This window comes from Thermobia domestica, chromosome 1 (genome assembly GCF_964235325.1).
Source record: "Thermobia domestica chromosome 1, izTheDome1.hap1.1, whole genome shotgun sequence".
Classification (NCBI taxonomy): domain Eukaryota; kingdom Metazoa; phylum Arthropoda; class Insecta; order Zygentoma; family Lepismatidae; genus Thermobia; species Thermobia domestica.
In genome coordinates this window covers 35,117,408-35,142,570 of record NC_137454.1, presented here as the reverse complement: position 1 = coordinate 35,142,570, position 25,163 = coordinate 35,117,408, and the positions used below count along the sequence as shown (strand labels likewise).

Below are 25,163 nucleotides of genomic sequence, written 5' to 3'. Positions count from 1 at the left end.
TTTGGTACAGCCATTCCTTTGAATTGTGAAAATTCCGGGAAAATGTTTAAATCTATTAACGAATATTTTCATCTTAAGTATAATACACTATAGAATATAAGTAAATAAAATGGAACTTATTCTAGTTTTCACACATTTGAAAATTCTAAAATATCTTTAAAATTGTAGCTCTGTAGCTTTCAACAATGAAAATAATTTATATTTGCAGTACCATATCCTTATTCTTGTAATTATGGAAATATGCTAGAAAATTACATTTTCGAACAGATAATAACTATTTATGTGGTGGACTTTTATATAACCCTCCCTTGGTGCACGATGTTACGCGCAACTTCTTGGTGCACGTAGGGTAAATAAGGTCATGAATTTTAACAAACCAAATGTCGATATATTCTTTAATAAATATATACGTGTATTAGAAGCGAGAAGTTTGAACCTCAGAACACTCAAAACATTGGTTAAACTATATTACTACCCTCCAAACGTCCAATAAAATTGTCGGTTACAAAGGGAAAAAAAGCAAATACAAGTCATTGTAAGTGTTGATAATAGTAGCTTACTTACAATATGTTTCGCAGTGAATGCCCGTTGAACAGTGTCCTTCCAATGTTCGTGTTTTCGAGGGTATATTATCGTGATTATTTCGTTAGAGGTGATCTTCCAGATTGTATAGGTGCAGTAGATATAAATCCAGATGGACGTAAGCCGCAAAATTTCTTTCATCCATTAAGCATTTTGCAAAATATGTCAGGTCTAGTTTGGAGAAAAAAGTGCTAGTTTTATTATACAATCCTGAGCCACACATAAATTCCAGTCATTGACTTTTGAATGGAAAACGGAATAGTGTTTCTATCATTTCTGACTCACTGTTTTTATAAACTAGAACCGCTTGATCGTGGAGTTTCGTCTATTCAAGGAACAAGTGGGTTCTGCCATTGATCAGTGGATGAAAAATAATCCAGATAAACGAATATCAGTGTGTGATATCTCCGAAATATTTCTGTGGCATTACCTCTTACTGCCACTCCTAAGAACATAATGTTAGGATTTCCTGTGAATGGAAATTGGCCGTTTAACAGAAGTTTGTTCGATAAAACTGAACTTGTTCTACCATTAGTTACTGATAAGAGTTGTAAAGCTGACCCCACTTATGCAGCTTTACTGCTGACGTCTTGCCACGTGATAATTCTTCTATGTCCTCAGTGTATGAGATACTCCTGGCACTTAAAAGGAATTTTCATCAGTTGCTTTCCGTCCTCTACCTAAGAGGCCGTAAGCACCTCAGCAAGACAATAAATCCTGCAGGCATTAGAGCCAGGAGATAGGGAAAAAGATATCACAGAAACCCAAGGAAAGGAGTAGGAACAAAAACGGGGAGAAGCATTAACTATTCTGTTCGCCCCAATTCACAATTCAGTCTACAGAATGTTAAACGTTTCCTGACATTCTTATTTTGTATTTTAAGAAGGAAAAGAACGTAGAGCCAAGAAAGAAAACTAAGTAGAATGTCAGGAAACGTTTAACAGATTAGGAGACACCCTTTGTTTAGTGTTTTCGGACTATTACTAAAACAGTTTACCCAATTAGTATAGGAACCAATATATTGAACGATACGTGTGTAAATACATTTAGAATGCACTCAGTAATCTTCCTTTTACATATGCCATGACTGCCTGTCAGAATGAACTGTTCACAAATTTTCTTCCTTTTACGTATAAAATTGAACAATATTTCATTTTCAGCTGTAGGAGCTACGCGTATTTTTAGTGCTCAAGAGAAGACAAATATAGCAATACTGACACTTAGAAAGTGTTGAAAGTATAAGTAGGGCCTATTGCATTTATACTTATACTTTCAAATGTCTCTCTCTTTACATCTAAATTGGAATATGTATATTGTAGCCTAATACTATTCATTTATATACTATACAGTATATAATAATACCTTAATTGTTATTAAACCATGTATTGTTTCGCCATGTCATAAATCATGGGTGGCGAATAGGGGGGCAAAGGGAACAGTTGGAAATATAAAGTTTTTGTATGCATTAATGGTTCATAGAATAAAAATTGTGCCATAAAATATTTGCCGTTCCGTGAGAACGTATTGGTTGTCTTCCTCCGAAGTTAAGAAAGCTACAGAAATTGCGTTTTAATTGGCACGAAAAATGGCCCAGAAATTAACCTATTGAAGCGCCACAATTCGAGTGTACTTTCATTTCTCCTTACAAGGGCTCGACATGTTAGTCAGCCACTTTGGAACTAATTGAGAAAACATTTCGCAAAAAAAAAAAAAGTCCTTCACAAGCAGTGTTTCAGAAACAATGTTCCGGGGATCACACTTAGTATTGCAGGAGGCCACTGCAGGGACTATTCTAATTATGATTATAGACGTATTATTTTCTCCATCGGGGGCACTCTCAGAGCTTCAGGGGGCAGTGCCCCCGTAAAACATGTGTAGGAGAAACACTGTTCAAAAGTTATTCTTTAATTAAACAAAAATCGGCAATTCCTAAAATGTCTTTTTCTTCTTTCTAATAGTAAGGAATATTTTGATTTTTTAAAGTTTAACATCCCGTTCAGCAGTGAGGCTATATAAAACGTAAACCAACTGATTAACATGGAATACGAACCACATGAGTTCCCGCTAGGAATCGAACCCGGGTCTCCCACGTCAAAGGCGCGGCATTGTTTTGCAGTGTAATATACGAATTTAGGGGTGTATATATACAATTTTGTATATACAATTAAATTTAGTGAATTGAAGACAATTCTAGGTTTTAGGATTATTTTGTATAACCGGAGTGTGGAGTGATTCTAAGTATTGTTGAGTTTGATGTATTCCAAGAAAGTGAAAAATGTACCTAATGGCAACGAACATGTTTCGGGAAGCTGTAAAAGTATTTCTTTAAATGTCGCAGCATATACTTGTAGTATTTACTGTCTTTCTAAGAGTAATAACATTTAATAGCATGCGTGGAATTAAGAATATAAGCTGTTCATTAATTCCCAGTTCCAACATAACTTTTGCGAAACAAGCCTCATTTTTCCATTACTATTCGATTAATATTATAGTTTCTGTTTATTTCTCTTGCAAATTTATTAAATAGGCCCCTAATCTGATCACACAATTTTCCAGATAGAATTTTAAGAGGTTCAATAAGCAAGGAACCAAATCTCTTCTTACACCGTCGTTGTTTAAGAGTACAAAGGGCTAGTATCTACTTGCGTTGTTCTTGTCAATTTACTTAATAAAATATGAAACACGATATGCGGTAGTTTAACTGGAAAAGACAGTATCCTAATAGTTATATAACCTTTCGTCAAACAAATTGTTAGAAGCAACCAGGAAAACTCATATACAAATATTGAGATCATGTCCCCCTCCCCCCTACACACACACTTTTACGTCCAACCGCCGCCACTGTCATAAATATTGTGTTTTCCCTATAAAATCATCATATTTCAATTGCCTCGAAGCACTGTTACAACTACCCCGCGCATGGGTACGTTTGTAAGAAGACAGATGTTGTAACATGCTTCGTAACTTTCCATTGTAGAAATTGTTGTCATGCACGAAGAAACAAATGAATGTAGTAACAAATCTACACTCAAGATATTGCAGAATTTTCAGATTTGTGGACCATTTGTGTGAGAAAATTTGTTATAATTGTTCCAGGTGTCTTCTACGTTTCACTCATTCCGTTAGCAATGATCTAAAATTGCACCAGTGTTGCCACAGTCCTAGCTCTGGAGTGGGCAAAAACATAGTACCAAATTGAAACAAAAAACAAATGAATTCATTATTTCATAGCACTGTAATGCATGGCTCTACAAAACATAACTACAAGAGGTGAAGTTCTAGAACCCCTCCCCTCTTCCAAGGGACCAAATCAAGAAAGTTCTTTTTTTAAAAACATCCAAATAGGAGGACCTTGAACAACCGCGGAAGTAGATGAAACTTTTCTGACAGATAGTAGTATTTACATGCAGAGTTTCTTTCAGAAAAAAATGATCCAGAGGGCCATACTTAGTATTCGGAGAGGCACGTATTTTCATACGGTACTATCCTATTTATTATCAAAATATAGACGTATTATCCTCTGGGGGGCACTGTCAGACAGGCCTGTAGCCAGCCCAAAAATGTAGGGGGACCCGGCTGAAGTTAGGGGGGCCGATGCAACCATATTATAGTTCATTTGCCAATCTGCCGTGAAATTTATGGAGAGGGCAGCCAAAACTTAGGGGGATGCGGCCCCTCTAGACCCCCCTGGATACGGGCCTGCTCTCAGAGCTCCGGGAAGGCAGTGACCCCAGAAATATGTCTGGAAGAAACAATGCTTACTTGAGCACACGCTGGTCTTTAGAATATTCAACACTTGATTCAACGGGTATGTGCTTCTTTCTATTTTTAAGATTTTAAGCTACAATTTTCATCACACTGCTTCTTTCTCGTATCCTACATGCGCGGCGCGGATGCGCCCATCTAGCATCATTTCTTTCCTTGTATAGTTCGAATCGCGAATTTTGCATACAAAGTTCGTAACATGCTGTGCCACTTCACAGAATGAAAAAATGAAATCTTTGAGTTTTACGTCCCACGATTATGCCGGTTAGGCTAAAGGAGACGGTGATGATGAGTAATGAATGAAATGGTGGAATGAAGAAAGTGGGAGGAAACGGAAGAACCTCGAGAAAACCCACGCACACGGTGTTTGTCCACCACAAAGTCCACTTGGCGGGGGCTGGGATTGAACCCGGGACCCCAAGCACCAGAGGTGAACGCTCTACCACTAAGCCACCGCAGCCCCTCTTCACACAATGAATTTTCAACAACATTTTTAAGAGTCCAACTCACAGTATGAGTAACGTGAGATGACGGAAAAGTCTTACTGATAGTTTTGAGAATGTGAGAAGTATTTGTAAAATTGTGCTCAATTGGGTAGAATTGTACTACTTTTTCAGAAAAAAGCCTAAAATATCAGCTTGGTACCATCGGGCCGATGACTGACAAAAAGGGCTGAATTTGGTACAATAGTACCATGTGTTGCAACACTGAATCGCACTAATATTGACTCTTTGAGACCAAAAAGTACTATATTCGTACTGATTCGATGGATCTCGTTATCCCCTCATAACTCGATGCATTTTTTAATTTGGTGATGAGAGGGGAGTTTACATATAAATCAGACAGTGAAATTAACCTCACACAACCTCACAACACAACCTCAGTGTTGATTTCAGAAGGCTTTATTCCAGAGGATAATTTAAATTCACTCTAAGTGAAAATTAATTTTACGAAAATGGGAAGCTACATTGATGAGCACGATAGGATATTTTTATCCCGGAGAGAAATTTCATGATTCCAAGGAAAAATTCCACGTGAGCTACTTCCTGAAATCATCATTTCTATTGAGCGAACAGTGTATGAGACTGTAGCAATCGCTTGGCATGGTCAAGCGATGAAATATCAAATTTAGGTTGGCAATGGCAGAAGTTCTATGTTGCGAGTGAAGCATGTAGCCAGAATTTCATTAGAGGTTTCTGCTTCACGAATTTCCTTTACAGTCTATACGTTTACACGTTACGACTGAGAAGTGCACACACCTAAAGTCACTAAATTTTAATTTATTTACTATGTATTAGTGAAAAACCGAACCTCTCATTATCTTTAAAGTATAGGCATACTACAAAATACAAGGAGTGAGCTGCTTCGTGCCTAAGTGGTTAGCGTATGCGCCTTTGGCGTGGGAGACCCGGGTTCGATTCCCGGCGGGAGCTTAAGTGGTTCGGATTCCAGGATAATCAATAGGTCCCGTCTTATATAGCTTCACTTTTGAAAGGGACGTTAAACTCAAAATCAACTCACCTCAAAATACAAGGAGCATTCAATAACTTTTGCACAGATGGTTATAGTATTGTTAGTTGCAATGCGATGATGAAATTTTAGGTTAGTATACGTTGATCCTTTGGACACAAGACAATGTCACTAAATGTAGATTCTAATATGCTGTGATCCACGCCTCCCGTCCAACCTTCTTTCCATGCCTTGAATACACTTTGATAAAATTCAGTTGGCTGAATTTTACACTATGGGAGAAAGGTTATTGGAAACATCACGGAGTATGTGAGGGAATAACTTAGAAACAAACAAGGTCAGGTTATGCTTAAGTAGATGGGCTGATACAGAATTACCTTACTTAAAGGCTGACTTTGTTCTGAATGTTCAAAGTACTAACAAAGGCATATGTTCTTATAATTCAAAAAGTTAAACATAAGTACAATGTTCTCGTCGTCGTTGGAACTTTGAACATTTAGTAAATGGCTTCTTGTAATGCCCCTATCCACCTGTCTCCGCAAACAAACCCAAAGCAATCTGACAAAATAAAAAAATAATAAGATTACCTGATTGCTCCGGACTCACTCGATGAGAACTTCGGTAGACGGAGCTACGAAGGAAGCGCAGATCTCAGCCGAGTCCTCTTGCAACAGATATCTACAGGGTCGTATCCAGAAGTAGTAGGACTGATTCTTTCCCGCGCGTGCGGAGCAATGTAAGGGGGCTGCAAGGCCGGATGTTATGGAGGGGAGCTTTGGGAACAGGTGTCGACCAGCGGCATTCGCCTGCGTGCGTTAGTTGAATGTGGACCACTGTGTTAGTGACCTCATGTTGTGACACCTCGGCGTCAGTTGCGATGGAGCGAAATTTGGAGCAGCGGTACGCCATCACGTTTTGCGTCAAACTGGGAAAATCAGCGACCGAAACCAAGGACATGCTTATGCAGCCCTACAAGGAGGATACCATGAGCCGCACAATCACCCCGTAAAAAGAAGGCCAGAATGTGGAAATCGAAAGTGAAATCGATGTTAATTGCATTTTTTGACCATCGTGGCATTGTCCATAAGGAGTTTGTACCTCCCGGACAGAGTGTAAATGCAAGATTTTACGTAGAAGTGCTCACACGGGTGCGAAATCGGATCACACGTGTGCGACCAGACCTGGTGGAGAAATGGAAGCTCCACCATGACCACGGCGCGTGAATTGTGAGGGATCTCCTGACCAAATTTGGCGTATCTACGTTGCCTCATCCCCCTACAGCCCTGATATGGCACCGCCGCAATTCTTCCTGTTCCCCCGTATCGACTCGGTGGAAGCGGTCCAAGCGGCGGCGACGAGGGCGCTGAACGGCATCCCGGAGGACGACTTTCAGAAGGCCTTCGCGATCTGGAAGGCTCGCTACCAGAAGTGTTTGAATGTCCAAGGGGCCTATTTTGAAGAGTACTATATCGATGTACCAAAATGTTCAATATTAAAAAAAAAATCAGTTCTACTACTTCTGGATACGACCATGTATATAATCCATTATTCTGGCACACAAATCAATATTCAACAACAAAAAACACAAAAATCAGATTTTCATATAACAATTTTATTACAGCCAAATCTGCGAAGGTGAATATGCAGCCAATTGTCAGTTGACCATACCGTTAAACACCGTTAAACAAGTCAAGTCAGATAAAATAATTCAAATACTTGAAATCGGTTAAACAGAAATTACCATAAAGAAACTAAACATACATGCAAAATTCAAGTCTCGAATCTCATTAATTCAGTTTCAGTTTCAAATCTCGATTCTAATAAACTTAAGTATTTACAAGATTTAACTACAAAGCCAAATATGTAAAGGTGAACATGTAGCTAATAGTCGACCGTATATTGAACGTCTACAGAATACAAAATAGTAAAGACAGTTCAAAGATAACAAATCTTGTCAAACTAAGGAAAATTATGGATAATCTGGGCTTAATTTACTAATAGCAATTGAAATTCCTATTAAGATTTAAAATCCAATATAATTTATAAATTTCAAGCCTAATTAACCTCCAATTATAACGAATTTTTGTCACTTTTGTAATTAATATTTAGAAATTCAGAAAAAAATATCAAACAATCTATTGCACTCAGCCTTGCTTGGTTCACTTTACAGAGTAAAGTTGGGGACATAAAAAAAATTCACCTATAAATTTTATTTCCAGTTCATCTATTAAATTTGTCCAAGCTGTATCATTGTTTATTTTCAGGACGGAGTTCAGTTCAAATTGCTATACATTTTTTTCAGAACTATCGTCTCGATTTCAATGGATGGTCTGAAGCTTGGGGAGGAGCAGCAGCAACTATAGAGCCAGACGAAAACCAATGTGTATGGGGTGCTGTTTGGGAGATTAAGTCGTCTGATCTTGAAAATCTTGATAGGTTGGTGTTTCCGCTTGTTTTATTGCTTTATAATTATTCAAGCAAAATAATGTTTACATGAACAACATAGTCTCTTACTTACCGTTAATTTTATTGATCACTTGAATAAAATATTCCTCGCTTTTCAATTGTTTGCGCGAGTTGTATCTTGTCTTGCTTGAAAAAAACTATTTCCAATTTATTATCTTCCTATAATCGATACGCAATTGATCCGCGCCTCCTTCGAAGTCGTGGAAAATTTACTTCAGATGGCGAACTATGTGATGAAGAAGCAGAGCAGTAACTACACCATCATTTCTGAAGTTTTGCCCTACTTACATATTACTACACATAGTAATCGTACAAATAACGTACTTCTGCAACCGATCTTTCAGCTTCCACAGCCCTTCTTTATAGAATGAGTCAGACTGACTAGAAAATAGTGCTCCACTTCGAAGACGACCTCTGTATCTGAAGAAAAACTCCTTCCTTTCAGCGACTCGTTCATTTCGGATAGCAAGTAAAAGTCTGATGGCTCGAGATCAAGATAATATGACAGATGGGGCAGTAATTGTTAGACGAAACCTTGTTCAAGATTCCTTGCTTCTCGGACTTTGTGGACGGAAGCATTGCCCACTTCCGCGAAAATCTTTGATGAGCATACCACGGCGCTTTACCATAAGGGGATCATGATTTTTTTTTAAATAAACCCTGTTATATGTACCAGTCACACTATTCACATAGTTTAAATAATCAATAAAAATAACGCTCTTGCAATCCAAAAAATCGTTGAACAAGGTCTACTATTTTCAGTTCGTTATCCAAACTCAATTGTCCACATTTCAGCTGTCTCTTCCATGGTTTAATACTGCTTAAGGATGGGCACAGGTTACCATGAAAAGATTTTATCTCTCCATGGATCTCCTTGGCTTTCTTCCCTTTCAGATGTAAGAACTGTATGGCTGCTCGATATTGCGCTTATGACAGTTCGATACTTTAATTACTTTCAGGCACCATATCTTCAACAGATTTGAACTTAGAATCATGAAAGTTCTTGATTAGTCTCATGATACGTTGGATCATTTTGCGTATACTTTAATCTAAATACTTCTAATATTTTTATAATCTAAATACCTCTGAAAGCATATTTTCCGAACCTCGAATTTTGAGATTTCTGTTCTGAGTATCGGAAAATTGATGCGAGATATTGTTAAAACGTAGATCATCAAACAGAAAGGAAGTGTGAACCAAGGTATAAGGGAAGCAAGCACTAATACTAGACATCAAAGAGAAATAAATATAACTCCACTGAAATGGATGCGTTGCATTTTTCCCGATACTACTTTAATTATGAATACAAATAGAAACTTATTTAAGGAAGCTCAGCAAGAGCTAAAGCATCTGCCCAAATTAAGATACAGAAGATGTGATGGTAGGTGTAATGATTTTAACCTGACGGCCATGGATATCCAGAACGTCTCATATATGTTGTTGAAATACACAGTGCTCATCTTACTAGCGTGTATAACTACCCCAAAGTCATACAACTGTTTCGTCAGGTAGCAGTCATAAAAAATCCTGAATTTCTGTCTCAGGTACAGTACTCCACGCTCACTGTAGTACCGGTACATTTTGAAATGCAAAATGGATGGTCCTTGGTAGAGCCCAACTAGTGATCAGGTGCAGTCCCACCATGCATCAGACATACTCGGTACGACTTGTGTTTGGAGACCTATCAGACCAAGATAGAAGACATATGTAGAGTAGAGCACGCTGGGTTGCCTTCGTTATCTGGGGATGCGTGTTGTCGTGCTGAAAGAAAGGGTTACACAAAGTGTATACCAAGTTTAGATGACCAGAGTAACAACGTCACGATTTTACAACTACTAGTCATACTCTCCTTAGCCAATACAATAGGCGACTAATAAACTCTCTCCTCACATAAGAATCCCATATGTGTGTCCTCCGTGGCAAGAGTGAAGACAGTTAGATCCTTCCGTTTAGCAGCAGGTCTATGGACACGCGTTCGACTGTCATTGTAACCTAGATATAAATGATTCTCATTGATGAACTCAACTGCCCTCCATTCGGCTTGCCGCTACAGTCTTTCAGGACACCATCGAAGATGTTATTGTTGATGAATAAGTGGCATTGGTGTGCGAAAGCACCTCAGAAACGTAGGTCTATTTCTAACCATTGATTGTTCAGTGTATGTTCTCTCATACAGGGGACACGAGAGTTCTCATTGCAATGTTGGTCGCAATTCATTTCTGGTTCGACGACGTATTTGCTGAGGAACCCTTTGTTTTGCATGCTATATTTCACGAATGGACCACTGACGTTTCATGGTTCATGAACGATTATCCGGTGTGTCGTAGGCTCCTTGTACGCGATGGATGTTTGTTGTCATCATCCTAGTACTACAGATATACACTGTGGTCTCCACAGAACGGATTTAATACAAGAAGTAACTCTTCATTAGTCCGACGACAGCATCCTACAGCCTACACTGTGTAGGCGACCAGCGTGTTGGTACCTTGAGACTATGATTGCCGTGTAGTAGTCTACAAGCACTCTTTGTTTTACTTATTTTATAAAGCTGGCCAGAGACTAGCATCCTTTAAGAGGGCTACACTCTCTTTTAGGTCAGAAGATTTAAGGAGTAGTGTAATAGAGAATTAATGAATGAGCGAGCCAAGCGTTATTTTTGTATTTTATTTATTTATTCTCGTAACCAGGACATTACGATATTCTCAACCATAATCATTCATCATTTGCGGATTGAGTTTTTCATTAGGTATAAGCCTAATAGTATGAACGAAACTGGCTAGAAATATGCAAAAAGATATACATTAATAGAGATAATAAAGGAAACTATAAGAAAGTGAACACAGAAATGAACATGGAGAAAAATGATACATTTAGATAAACAATGAAACGTGAATACACATATTTACGATTGTTGATTGATAAAGATGTTGGATGGACTTCGGACTCACTCATGTCAATTAGATAATATATATGGAGTGGCTGTAGTAAAATAATAGCAGAAGTTAGAACAATATGTCAATAATGAGAACTAAGGTACAGAAAATGACACTTCATTTCTTTTTATTTCAATGTTGTATTTTATCTAATTTACATGAAGAGTTTACTCAATTAGCAATAAGATTTACTTGACGAACACGAACATTCAACGTAAGTTACTTTAAGTGCACTTCTATAAGTCAAGAAGCTACACTTTGTCCACTTACCAAAAATGCTATTCTGTTTAGACCAACACAATAAATTTATCTTCCAGCCACACTTTAATTTTTAAGACTTCGAAACTATGCTGTCCCTGTATAAGTATGAATAATCTCTTAGACTTACATCGCCATTAGCAAGTGCCGTCACACGCTTTTGGTTTTCCATCTATGGTCGATATTTGGGCTCCTGTCACTGGTGCGGCTCGATTTCGTATTCGGACTGACGCCGGATAACGTGCGATTAGCCTTTTTCCGAACAGGAAGCGGCACTATGACAGTAGACCGCAAGTGACTCATAAAATTGTTCCTAAAGCTGAGGTCGGACATGTTCGCTTTGCGTTGCCAACTGCTACTCATATGTCTGTGCGCATATTATATTTATTCGTGGCATTAAAAGCTGTGTAAATTTGTTCCGTAGGGTACAGTTATACATTTAAGGGTTCAACATTGAATTTGGACTCGGTGGTTGGATTTTTGTTTATAGTTGAGGGTTACCTCAACAGGGAAGGGGAGTTGAAACAGATTTTGGTATCGAGATCGAGACATAATGTACAAAGTTACACGATTTTTACCTGTGGGAAGTAACTTACAATATTTTTAATTATGATAGAATCACATAGAATCATCTTTTTGGGAGGGTATTCTTCTACATTATTTCTTTTTCTGTACACAGGGGCTCGACTCTTTTCCATGCTCTAATTACAGCATCAATGTTCCTTAAAGCTTGGCCTATGCCTGAATTTCTTTACCAACCAATTGATATCGAAAGTTCGTTTTATTACAATTTTCATTGTTTAAATGATATCAGACTTTACTCATTTGTGTGTGGTCAAATTTCATTCCCATTAGAGCAGTTTTTCTTTTAACTTGCTTTGTGTTTGTGTGTCTTAGAGTATGTTTGTCTGTGTGCATTTGTCAACATATTTATGTATTATATAAACCTGCATTTTGCTCTCTAGAAACAAATCTGACAACACGACTGTTGACAGTTGGCTTATTCATATTCGCATCGATCACAAGCTTCCCGTTTGAATGCCAAGATACCTGAAGCAGAGATGGAGTCCATGCGCTGCTCTTCTCTCTTCGGGAACTCCATCGTGGCTATACGGTTACCTTACGCACTTTTGCCTCTTGAGAGCAGGGCTCGATTCCTGATGGGAGCTCATGTCGTTTGAGCCCAACTTTCAGTTGTACGGCCACGTCTCATATAGTCTTACTGGTTAACAGGACGCTAAACGTCGAATTTTCCTTTCAGATTGGTGTATGTCCAGATGAACTTCTGCTCAGCTAACTAACTCCATGGCCTATGGAACCTGAAGGTTCAATGCCGCGTTCACAAAAGCTCTCCATTGACTTCTACCATTATCCAACTAGATGCAGTTTCTATTTTGTATTCCTATTTCTGCGAGATCCATCTTAATATCGTCCTCTCATTTGAGCCTAGGTCTTTGTAATGGTCATTTTCCAAATGGCCTTCCGGTTAAGACTTTGAAAGCGTTCCTACGTTCTCCTATCCTAGTTACATGACCTGCCCACCTGAGCCTCCTAGACTTGATGACCCTAATAATGTTTGGTAAACCATATAAATTATGTAGTTCCTCGTTATGAAGTTTCCGCAATTCCCCATTCCAGTTCCTCTTGGGTCCGAATATTCGTTTCAGGATCTTGTTCTCAAATACTTTCAGTTATTTTCTCAGAGTAAGCGACCATGTTTCGCAACCATACAGGACAACATGGATGATTATAGTTTTATATATTTTAAGCTTCGAATTCCCCGACAGAATTAGCGACGACAAGAGATTTTGAACTGAATAATAACACAAATTCCCTGCTTTTATTCGACATTTAATTTCTTCGTGAATATGGTTTTTGTCTGTTAATATTGATCCTAGATATTTGAAAGTATCTACTTTACCAAAAATATTATTTGATATTTTAACGCATCCGTAATTTGCCGTATTACGATCCCGACGAACTTCCATGTATTTAGTTTTCTCTGCATTCTCGTATTGTTTTCCCATCATCCCCTATTAAGTTTACATCATCAGCATAAGCCATAGCCTGGTGAATACCATTCAAATAGGCAATTGTTGATATCTTTGATTTTCCTTATAGAGTACTCCAGAACAAAGTTGAATAATAATTACGACAATGCATCTACTTGTTTCTGGCCATTCTCGACTTCAAAGTTCGTGAACAAAAATTTTCCTACCCGGACTTGACTTCGGGATTCATTTAAACATGCCTTAATTAATCTAGTTAGCTTTTTCGGTATTCCAAATTCTGTAAGAATTTTGTACGATGTTTCTTAACTAAGTTGTAAGCCTTTCTAAAATCAATAAATAGTTGATGTACCGTGGTATTGTATTCCCACTTCTTTTCGACTATTTGTCGAATGGTAAATATTTGGTCGATAGGTGATCGATTTCGTCTAAATCCGCACTGATAATCTCCAATAATTTAATATTCGTATGGGATCAATCTTGCTAATAGAACGTTTGAGAGGATTTGATAGGATGTTGACAGAAGGGAAATGCCTCGATAATTATTACAATCAGTTTTTTCGCCTTTCTTGTGTATTGGGACAACGATTGATTCTTTCCACTCTTGTGGCGATTCTTCCTTGTTCCAGATAAGGAGAAAAAGTTTGTTTATTTGTTTCACAAATTTTCGGCTCCAGATAAAATTGACACGGGTGTAAGTTCGTCTACACCCGAAGATTTGTGTTTCTTACATTTCCTTCCCACCTAACTTCCTGAACTCTTACTACGTCCTCCCAGTATTTCCATAACTCACTCGTTACGAATTTTAACGCGCCTGTTCTATAAAGATTTCTAATATTCCATGTTCTAAATCTCATGCCCATTTTCTTTTGCTGAGGTTGTCCCAGTTTATCAGTCCTGGTCCGAGACTTCTGTGAATGTTTCTGAACAAGTGCCTTCTTTTTACAGGATGAGGTTAGCCTCCCAAACCCCCAAGAGGACCAATCCTTGTCGTCTGTCCGTGACCGCTTATTCAGTATATTCGCAGCTAACTTCTATATGTAGAGGCCTTTTTCTCGATCCGCAACCTGAGAACGCGCCATGTCGTGGTGACAGGAATCCACAATACACAACTTCTGCTCAGTTAGATTTAAGAAAATGATAGCCTTAGAAGTAGTAACAGTAGCTGACTGCCGACTTTCGTACCTGAATTCGGACGAACATTCCATGGGCAAAAATTTCTGGGTATGCTACTTACAGAGAGAATATTTTATGATCGCCGTGAAAATAAAATTCTATACCGTTGACATTTTCAAGAACTGGCGATTATGCTATTTTCCACACATCAAGGACCGGAGAATGTGCAAAATTTTGATGTCGAAAAAGAAAGGACGTTGAAAGTCGCAAATTTTGCTTTACTTCATAATTACTGAAGAATATATTAAAATTCGTGAAAACATCGACAATATGTGTCTGTGTATTAAGAGTTAGAAAGATTAAAATTATTGTTGGCACAAAAAATGATAATGTCCGAATTAATGGCCTAAATTCTTCGAAGTACACAGATCCTATCAAGTAGTAGGCTACTATAACATACAACAAAATAAATATTTTTGTGTCTTTCTATTTGCAGACAGGAAGGTGTTCCAAAAGGCTTATATTTTCCCGTAAATTTACAGAGAGAATATTTTATGATCGCCGTGAAAATAAAATTCTATACCGTTGACATTTTCAAGAACTGGCGATTATGCTATTTTCCACACATCAAGGACCGGAGAATGTGCAAAATTTTGATGTCGAAAAAGAAAGGACGTTGAAAGTCGCAAATTTTGCTTTACTTCATAATTACTGAAGAATATATTAAAATTCGTGAAAACATCGACAATATGTGTCTGTGTATTAAGAGTTAGAAAGATTAAAATTATTGTTGGCACAAAAAATGATAATGTCCGAATTAATTGCCTAAATTCTTCGAAGTACACAGATCCTATCAAGTAGTAGGCTACTATAACATACAACAAAATAAATATTTTTGTGTCTTTCTATTTGCAGACAGGAAGGTGTTCCAAAAGGCTTATATTTTCCCGTAAATGTTGTAGTAAGCAAGTCTAATGGTGACTCAATGATTTGTAGGACATACCGCTTGAGCAACTCACCTCCTAAGTTGTCAGAAGGTGATGTTCTACCAATGGAAAGACGACCCTCAGTTGCATATCGTCACGTGATCCTCGAGGGCGCTCGCCAATCGGAACTACCTCATTCTTATATCAGTCAGTTGAAAAGAATTCCTCACAATGGTTACTGTGGTAAAGTGGATATTCCATTGTCAATAAATTTGCCAGACTGTCAGAAAGACAATTGAGTTTTCAGTATAGTGTTTATTATCTGTAAATCTTAAAACGTTTATAAATAATGTCATTAAATAACTGTTTCAGATAGTGTATGCAATTCTTATAACGGTTCTTTACAATGTGATGCACATTTTAGTTGGTCACCTGATTATACTCAGAATGTCGTCAAGAGAGAGTTCATGAGTTCATGCACTCAGTGTCAAGCCAAGCGTGATATAGGCTATATATATAGCGCCGGCGGACAACAGAGCATTAATCTGCAAGTCAAAATAAAGCAAATATGTATACAGGGTGTTTAATAAGTAATGGTCATAAATTAAACCGTAGATAGTACACGCCAAAACTAACAAAAAAGTCTTAGTAAACATGTGTCCGCAAACGCTTCGTAACGGAGATAGGGGCGTCGAAAGTGTGGGAAAATGAAATTTAGAAACGAATATCTCAAAAAGTATGATTCGAACAGAGGGCGGTCCAATGAATGACTATCGAGGTTAGACCTCCGCTATGCAGAAATGCATGGTTGATAACTCTGCAATGCGCGCGCAAGGGATTCCCGGAAAATTGTCCAAGGAAATGGGGCTCGAGATGAACGTCGAGAGCGAGTCTAGCCACCAGTAATTCATAAATCGTGGTACCAGGTCGAAAGTTCGAAAAGATACAAAATGGCGAACAATGTTTACGTGCCGTGTGTGGTTGCATAACCAGCAGGAAATGAGGGAGGCAATTGAAGTGTGGTGATGTACGTTGTAAATGGTTCCAGGAAGAATTCCGACAACTAATGCATACGTACAAGTGTAGCAGCACTTAGGTAAATCAAACGGTATGCAAGGCACTGATGAAGCATTATGTGCTAAGCAGTTAACGAATATCCGCAAACTGGGTTGCAATGGGAAAAGCATTACAACATTCGAGTATGTGGGAGGCGAATATGAAACATTCCACATGTTGAACGCGTACGTGTATTACAACAAGCGAAAAATGATGGACATGTCGTGTTTGTCCATATCAACAAACAGAAATCGTCATGTTGGTAATGTGTACAGTATTAATCATAAGGTAAACAGTAAACACCCAGATGTGTAACTACAGAAGAGTTGCATAAGAAATTAACTTATTTAATCATTAAAGTAAATGTTGGAATGTCGTCCATTCATGCGAATGCATGCTCGTACCTGTCTTCGCAAAGATCCACGTACTCGTGATAACATGTTGGCATCCTGTTGAATATGTCCGCAATATTGTTCAACCCTTTCTCGAACGTCTTCTAATGTTGCAACATGGGTAGAATAAACTTGCGATTTCACATGGCCCCAGAGAATGAAATCTAAAGGATTTAAGTCCGGGGAGCGCGGTGGCCAAGCAATAGGACCCCCACGTCCTATCCACTTTCGTCCGAATCGGGCATGTAAATGTTCTCTGACACGGTTAAAGAAATATGCTGGCGCTCCGTCATGCATAAACCACAGTCGCTGACGCCTATCGAGAGGTATATCTTCGAGTAGAAGCGGCAAATCGTGTTGGAGAAATCTCAAATATTTGATCCCTGTTAATGCATTAGGAAGAAAGAATGGCAATACGAGCTGATCACCTAAGTGCTACCCACACGTTTAAGGAAAACCTACGTTGATGTCCTAAATTCACTATTGCAAGTGGATTCTCAGTGGCCCAGATATGAAATTTGTGAAAATTTACAATGCCATCCTGAGTGAATTGTGCTTCATCAGTAAATAGTACGTCATCAGTGAAATGATGATTGCCAGTAATTTGTCTTCGGAGCTACTGACAAAACTGCATTCTCACCGGAAAGTCTGTGGGGGTCAGAGGTTGGACACGTTGCAGATGGTATGGTTACAACTGCTGTTCATGGAGAATGTGCCGTACGAAAGCATTGGATACGCCTTCGGCAAGTCCCACACGTCTTGTGCTCGTTCCTGGGTTTTCGTCCACTGCCTATAGCACGCGTTCCGGGAATCCCTCCGTTTCTTTGGGGAATCCCTTGCGCGCGCATTGCAGAGTTATCAACCATGCATTTCTGCATACCGCTGGGCTGACTTCGATAGTCATTCATTGGACCGCCCTCTGTCCGAATCATACTTTTTGAGATATTCGTCTCTAAATTTCATTTTCCCACACTTTCAACAGCCCCTATCTCCGTTACGAAGCGTTTGCGGACACATGTTTACTGAGACTTTTTTGTTAGTTTTGGCGTGTACTATCTACGGTTTAATTTATGACCATTACTTATTAAACACCCTATATATTTGTATATCTTTCGAGTTTTCATTCGGAGACACAAACTGCACGACGTGGGAACGTCGCAAACAAAGAATCATAGATTAGACCTATCAATATGTCAAATAGTTATATCGATTCTTTGCAGATGGCAGCTAAAGTCGATATTGATTGACACTAGTCACTTAGGGCCTTATGCAGAGTCATTTTGACGCTTGATTAGTGCCATACTAAAGAGATCGACTAACATAAGTTCCCTGCAATAGTCAGGTCTTAAGTTTGACGCTAATCTTACGTCAAAATGACTCTGCATAAGGCGGTTATTAGTGTAGCAATCGATTCAACTGCTTGTTGTATTCCTAGAGTAATACTAATACTAATGGCTCGAAGTTAATCTGCGACGTTGCCACATTGTGAAATTTTGATTCCCCATAGCGGCTGAAGGAGGCCCCGGAGGGCATATTATCATATAACGTTTTTGCTTTATTTTGGCCTGTAGAATAAATATAATAGTGCTCTGTGGTCCGCGAGCGCCATTTTTAGAACACCCGATATATATATATATATATATATATATATATATATATATAGATAGATAGATAGATAGATAGATAGATAGATAGATAGATATAGATATAGATAGATAGATAGATAGATAGATAGATAGATAGATAGATAGATAGATAGATAGATAGATAGATAGATAGATAGATAGATATAATATGATAGAAGGGAAATATGAATTTTTTAAGTTGTACGTCTCACGGTTATGCCGGTTAGGATAAAGGAGACGGTGATGATGAGAGATAAATGAAATGGTGGAATGAAGAAAGTGGGAGGAAACGGGAGAACCCCGAGAAAACCCACGCACACGGTGTTTGTCCACCACAAAGTTCACTTGGCAGGACCAGGGATGATAGAAGGGCATTGCCACACTTGATAGTTGACGATGAGAGGTCATATGGTTGGGATCCTACGTTCGGCTGCTGATGCACGTCTTACATTGTCTTAATGACGATAAAATAACAGTAGAGGTCTAGGTTCGATTTGTGACATTTGTAGATGCAGGTCTTATGTCGTCTTAATGCTTGGATACCATTGAAGGCATGTGTAAAAAAATTTTTGGAGTTCAGGGTTATCAGTTTCTTAGCACAGAGGACATAAGATAAGTGAATGAGGTGGAAAAATTGGTGGAATGAAAATGTGGAAGGAATGGGAGTATCCCGAGAACACCACGAACACAATGTCCACAAACTTACTTGTCCGGGAATCGAGCTAGGGTTCGCATGTACCAGAGGTAAGCGCTGTATTACTGAGCCACCTTGCCATCTTTGATTTTTTTAGGTTAACGTTTCCTGTTTATGCCATTAGCGGTAAAGGAGACGAATGGTTAATAAAGTGAATGGTCGTGAAACTATATTTTTGTGCTTCCATCGGGAAACAAACCTAGGACCACGTGCGCTTGATTAAAATTTTTAGTTTATCGTCCCACTTTTCTAATTTTTATGCTAAAAGAGAGAGATGATAAATGAAATGGAATGATTGTGAAATTAATTTCTTCTGCTCTTTTACAAGGAATCGAATCTAGGGCCACATATACTAAACGCACATGCGCTAGCATTAGGGCAGAGGGGAGGTGGCTAGTATTGTAAAGATGGGGTAAAGTTAGAAATAAGGGGCCTTACGCAGAGTCGTTTTGACGCATGATTAGTGCCATACTAAAGAGTTTCACTAACATATGTTTCCTGCAATAGTCAAGAATTTAGTATGACACTAATCATACGTCAAAACGAATCTGCATAATGTGGATTGTTTTTATATTTATATTTAGTCTTAGCTAGTTTCTCTAGGGTAAGTCATGTGTTATGATAGCTCAGTGAAAGAGCGCTCACCGTTGATGGTAGTCATCGATAATTTGGTTGTAGACCATTAAGTTTATGATACACATTTTGTTCGTGGATTTTCTCGTTGGCAGAAGCAATGTCTGCGTCTCAGTTAGGAATGAATGTATGTTAATCTTAGAAGTGTGTGTCACTGTTTTTTTTTTTTTTTTAACTTTTGGTGATGTACGTTGTCATCATCATTAGACACGAAACTTTTTCGCAAATGCGATATTTGCGAAATGTTAAATAAACGCGTATATGTTTCAGAAAACCTCAAACTTTTCGTTTCAGAGCCAGAAATCACGTTTATATTATCGCGAATTTTTGCGAAATTCGGAATTACTGCGAATAAAAGCGAAAAAGTGAAATTCTTGCTAATTATTGCTAATAATAACTAAAAAGCGCATTTGCAATACTATTTAACTTAAAAATTGTTGCTTTTTCCAAAAACGTGCACCACGCTAAATTAAGTTCTGCATTAAATCTATAAGCCTGCATGGCGTAATGTCACTTTCTGGGGTTTCCAATGCCTCACAAAGTCCACACGGCGCGAGCTCGGATCGAACCAGGGACCCCAAGAACCGGAGATGAACACTCTACCACTGAGCCACCGTGCCCCCCTTGCAAAATAAATTTGAGTTAGCTCAAGCAGGAAAATTTGGGTCTACTACTGCAGAGTTAATGAAAGAGGATGGTACTTCTCAACAGGCTGAAATTGAAGTAAACTTGAAACTTTCGTGTCAAAAGTATTGATGAAGCTGCAAAATTACACGCAAGCAAGTGATGAGAATTCTGTGCGGAAAGTACGAAAAGCTCTGCGAGTTACTGTATTTGATCCAGAAACTGTCTCACTTCATAAAGATGCAGTGGCGGAGCCAAGGGAGGACCTGGGGGCCAGACCCCCTTGCTCAAATTCTTGGCTCCCCTAGTGGCCCCCCTTACACAGAATGATATTCATATGTCGACAAACGGTGAGTTGATAGTGGCTACAACTGAAACTACTACCGAAACATCTCTCGAAAACAGAGTTACCAACTGCAGAATACCGTATGTTGCAATAGTCTGCATTCCAAGTAAAAAGCTCCAGGCTCGTTTTTGTAGTAAGTACAGCAAGATCTAATTCATCGAAATCTATAAGGCCCATGCATTGACCTCACCATCTGTATGTTTCTTTTAACCTCCGTCCCTTATCTGGTTATCTTCTTTGTTTTCGACAAAGAACCAGAAGAAAAGCTAAATCAATCGGCATTCTCATTAGTTGCAATGTTGAAAGTCATACTAAAATAAGAGATGCTTAGTTAGATAGATAAAATAGATCAAATAGATAATAGATGATAGATAATAGATAATAGATAAAATAGCATGCACTGCAGTAAAACATTACACTTGTGTTGGACGAAAGAAGTCTTCGTACACTAAGTACTTAATTTCTATTGATTATGGCGCCATAGAATAAGTCCATAGCACCCATTAAATATTTTGGTATTATTATTATTATTATCAAATAATATCGAGCCGTCGTGTTTAATATACAGTAGAGGAAGAGAACAGAAGTTTTTATTATTTCTGTCATTCTCTCTGCTGTTCGTATCCCAATTGTTCGAGAAAATTAAGATACTAAATACTACCAACACCTACTATTTGCTACTGACACTGATTCTCCTTCTCGACTACCTTCTGGTCTTGTCTCTAGTATGTCTAGTTTCCTAACGCTCTTGGTCATTGGAAATTCTGTAGAAACCTTCTTTTGCGATGTTAACAAGCGATACTAGCGATATCCAAGGAAAACGGAGTCAGCACCTGGTGGACCTATACTACTAACTAAAGCCTGGGGAAATTAGGCTAACAAAAACTAATGATTCTTTATAAAGAAATCGTTCAGAAGTATTTTCCTTAAACGATTTTAACTGTAGCTTAATCCCAAAACTGCTACTACTACAGAAATTCCGAAGTTTATCACAGAGCCAGTGTTGCAATCTCCTGATTACTAACCATCAGGTATGATACCGAGATGATACAACTTAATTACGGCAGTAATGCTATTTTGTGTAAAAGTGGTAGTTATTCCCGTGGTTGTATCATCTCGTTATCCGATGTTTAGTAATCAGAGATATATATCAGGACTTTGTGGAACTGATCCACACACATTCTATTCAATAAGTTCAGTCAGTGCATACCCATTTTTGTCACAGATTTGTATTTGTTCTTCTTCAAAATATGCATTTCTGAGAACATTAAGCAGTAAGCATTTCTGAGAAAATTACATTGTAGGAATTATGCAGAACACTAAATCACTGGTGACATGAATTTTCAACATGGTATACTAATTAATGCCCCTCCAAATCTAATCTGCAAACTAACAATATTAATTCAGCATCGACTACAGGATAGTAGCGTTAAGTTATTTCAACTACATTTGAATTTATTTTAAGGCTTTGAAACATACGAAACTCAGAGGATAGAAATGAGGGAAATGAGTCAATAGGGCAATAAATTTTTTGTCTAGTGACACCAAGGAATCTTCGTAAACTCCTCAATCGAAATATTTATCCACGAGGGATCGATCACACCGAATCTTATGCTAATGTTCTACCCCTGAGGGTGGGTGTGAAGTGTTTGTGTATTTGAATTCACGTCAAATTCCAAAAACTAGTGAAGGTAAGCAAACGAAAGAAAGAAAAAGGCCTCGTATACTTCTTTTGCTGTAAGGAGTCCCGATTGAAATGTCTGCTCTGACACTGTTTGATATTAGGGAAACAAAAACACATTTCCTCTTTTTGCTTCAAAGAGTGTTCACTTCATCATTTGAATGAAGTAAAGCAAATTCATTACTCAGTAAAATAAACCAAAAATAATTTAACTACAGCCAGATTGAAACAAGATGTTGTAACCGATTCAGTTGCCCCGGGTGCCAGCAAACTAACCTGTCTGTTTATTGGTGTAGATGCAGATGAAGGAGCGCTAATCGCAAAATTTACCCTGGGCACCAAATGTCTAATTTCGTCACTGATTAGGCTAAATGAAGTAAAGGCAAATTCATTGCTCAGTTTTAGAGCTCAAGGGTAAAATAAACCAAAAATAATTTAACTACAGCCAGATTGAAACAAAATGTTGTAACCGAGGCAGTTGCCCCGGGTGCCAGCAAACTAACCTGTCTGTTTATTGGTGTAGATGCAGATGAAGGAGCACTAATCGCAAAATTTGCCCTGGGCACCAAATGTCTAATTTCGCCACTGATTAGGCTAAATGAAGTAAAGGCAAATTCATTACTCAGTTTTATAGCTCCAGGGTAAAATAAACCAAAAATAATTTAACTACAGCCAGATTGAAACAAGATGTTCTAACCGAGGCAGTTGCCCCGGGTGCCAGCAAACTAATCTGTCTGTTTCTTGATGTAGATGCAGATGAAGGGGTGTTAATAGCAAAATTGGCCCTGGGCACCAATGATCGTATTCAGAGTCGATCTGACGCGTGACTAGCGCCATACTAAAGAGTTCGACTAACATATGTTTCATGCAGTAGGCAGGTCCTTAGTATGACGCTAATAACACGCGAAAATGACTCTGAATATGGCCCCAAATGTCTAATTTCGTCACTGATTTGGCTAAATGAAGTAAAGGCAAATTCATTACTCAGTTTTAGAGCTCAAGGGTAAAATAAACCAAAAATAATTTAACTACAGCCAGATTGAAACAAGATGTTGTAACCGAGGCAGTTATCCCGGCTGCCAGCAAACTAATCTGTCTGTTTATTGGTGTAGTTGCTGATGAAGAAGTGCTAATCGCAAAATATGCCCTGGGCACCAAATATCTAGTTTCGTTACTGATTTAAAGCCTGAAATCGTGACTTTTTTTCTGAAATATTAACAATACATGATAATTATTGACAATTTACTTTAAAGTGAAACTTAAGCTTCAAGAGCAAGGCTTAAAATTTAAAGTGGACTGGGACATCAAATCAGTGTCTTGTTAGAGTTCAGCTTCTGTTTCTGTGCGACGTTCGTCTCATAAGAACATTTGTTCTTATCCATTACATTTTGCTTTATTATTATTATTATTATTATTATTATTATTATTATTATTATTATTATTATTATTATTATTATTATTACAGTATTAATACAGTTTACCTACCAAACAACTATTTATATTATTATGCGGTATTAAACCAAATCTGGAACTTGTTATATTTATTTACTTCCATCATTCCATCCGGCAAATAGTGTGATCTGTACGAGAAGGAATGTTTTCGGGCTGGTAAAATTTGAGAGTTATAGCTAAAGTGCTGCCATGCTATAACTTTGAGCTTCACCTTATTTCAAGTAGATGCAGTAGATGCAGTAGATGCAGATGTCGGAAGGTTTGATTCTTGTAGATTCACTAGTTCAAAAGCTGTCGAAGATGAGATCTGGAGAATAAGGCTCTCAAAGAAAAACATTCGAATAAATGTAAGCATTCGAATAAATCATTCTCTTTTAAGTAGAACCTATAAGTTATTTTCTTCACCCGTAAATGTATTTCTCTGATTCCACTTAAATCAACCAGCCACACATATTTTAAACGCAGTAATTAAGTAACTACTTACTTATATTAGAAATCAATTGTATTAATGTATCCTATTTGTTTGAGGTAGTAAATTCTTACATTTTCACGGTAAAAGAGTAAAATCATGAACAATAAAAATGAAAACATTCACTCACACACACACACACACACATATATATATAAATATATATATATATATATATATATATATATATATATATATATATATATATATATATATATATATATATATATGCTGTGTGTATGTGAATAAAACTTTTTCATTCATTGGAGATGGTCCCCTCAAAATTTTCTTGGGCCCTGCATTGCCCCCCCCCCCCTAAAAAAATTCTAGCTACGCTACTGTAAAGATGTAAATATCAAAACTGAACTTTGTTTAAAGCGTTGACTGCGTTTTGTGGTGAAAATGTTCATGATCTGTTGATTGCTTACGGTGAATTTAAAAGTAAGGTTATTGAAATTCTCAACAGTGAGAATAAGGAAGTTGACATTGTATCATTGTTAAACAGTTTAAAAGTTAACCACAGGTCATTTACTATCAGCTCGTTACGTTCAATATGGTTGCCAGTCTCGAGTGTTGAAGACGAGAGATTCTTTTCTGGTATAATTTCTTGTTGCATGCTATCTTTTAACTGAGGATGAGGTTAGAGCAAGTATTTCATATTTCAGT

General features: G+C 37.9%; 1 protein-coding gene across 2 annotated transcripts in view; it reads left to right on the top strand.

The window, feature by feature from the left end:
- Positions 1-15,894, top strand: part of LOC145665994 (gamma-glutamylcyclotransferase-like) — a 33,237-nt gene extending 17,343 nt beyond the window's left edge. For both annotated transcript variants that reach the window (XM_081733105.1, XM_081733100.1), the window contains 2 exons: positions 8,120-8,253; positions 15,515-15,894. In XM_081733105.1, the coding sequence (XP_081589231.1) occupies positions 8,120-8,253; positions 15,515-15,824 (444 nt within the window). In that variant the 3' untranslated portion in view covers positions 15,825-15,894. The remainder of the gene's footprint in view (positions 1-8,119; positions 8,254-15,514) is intronic.
- Positions 15,895-25,163: the final 9,269 nt, after the last annotated feature.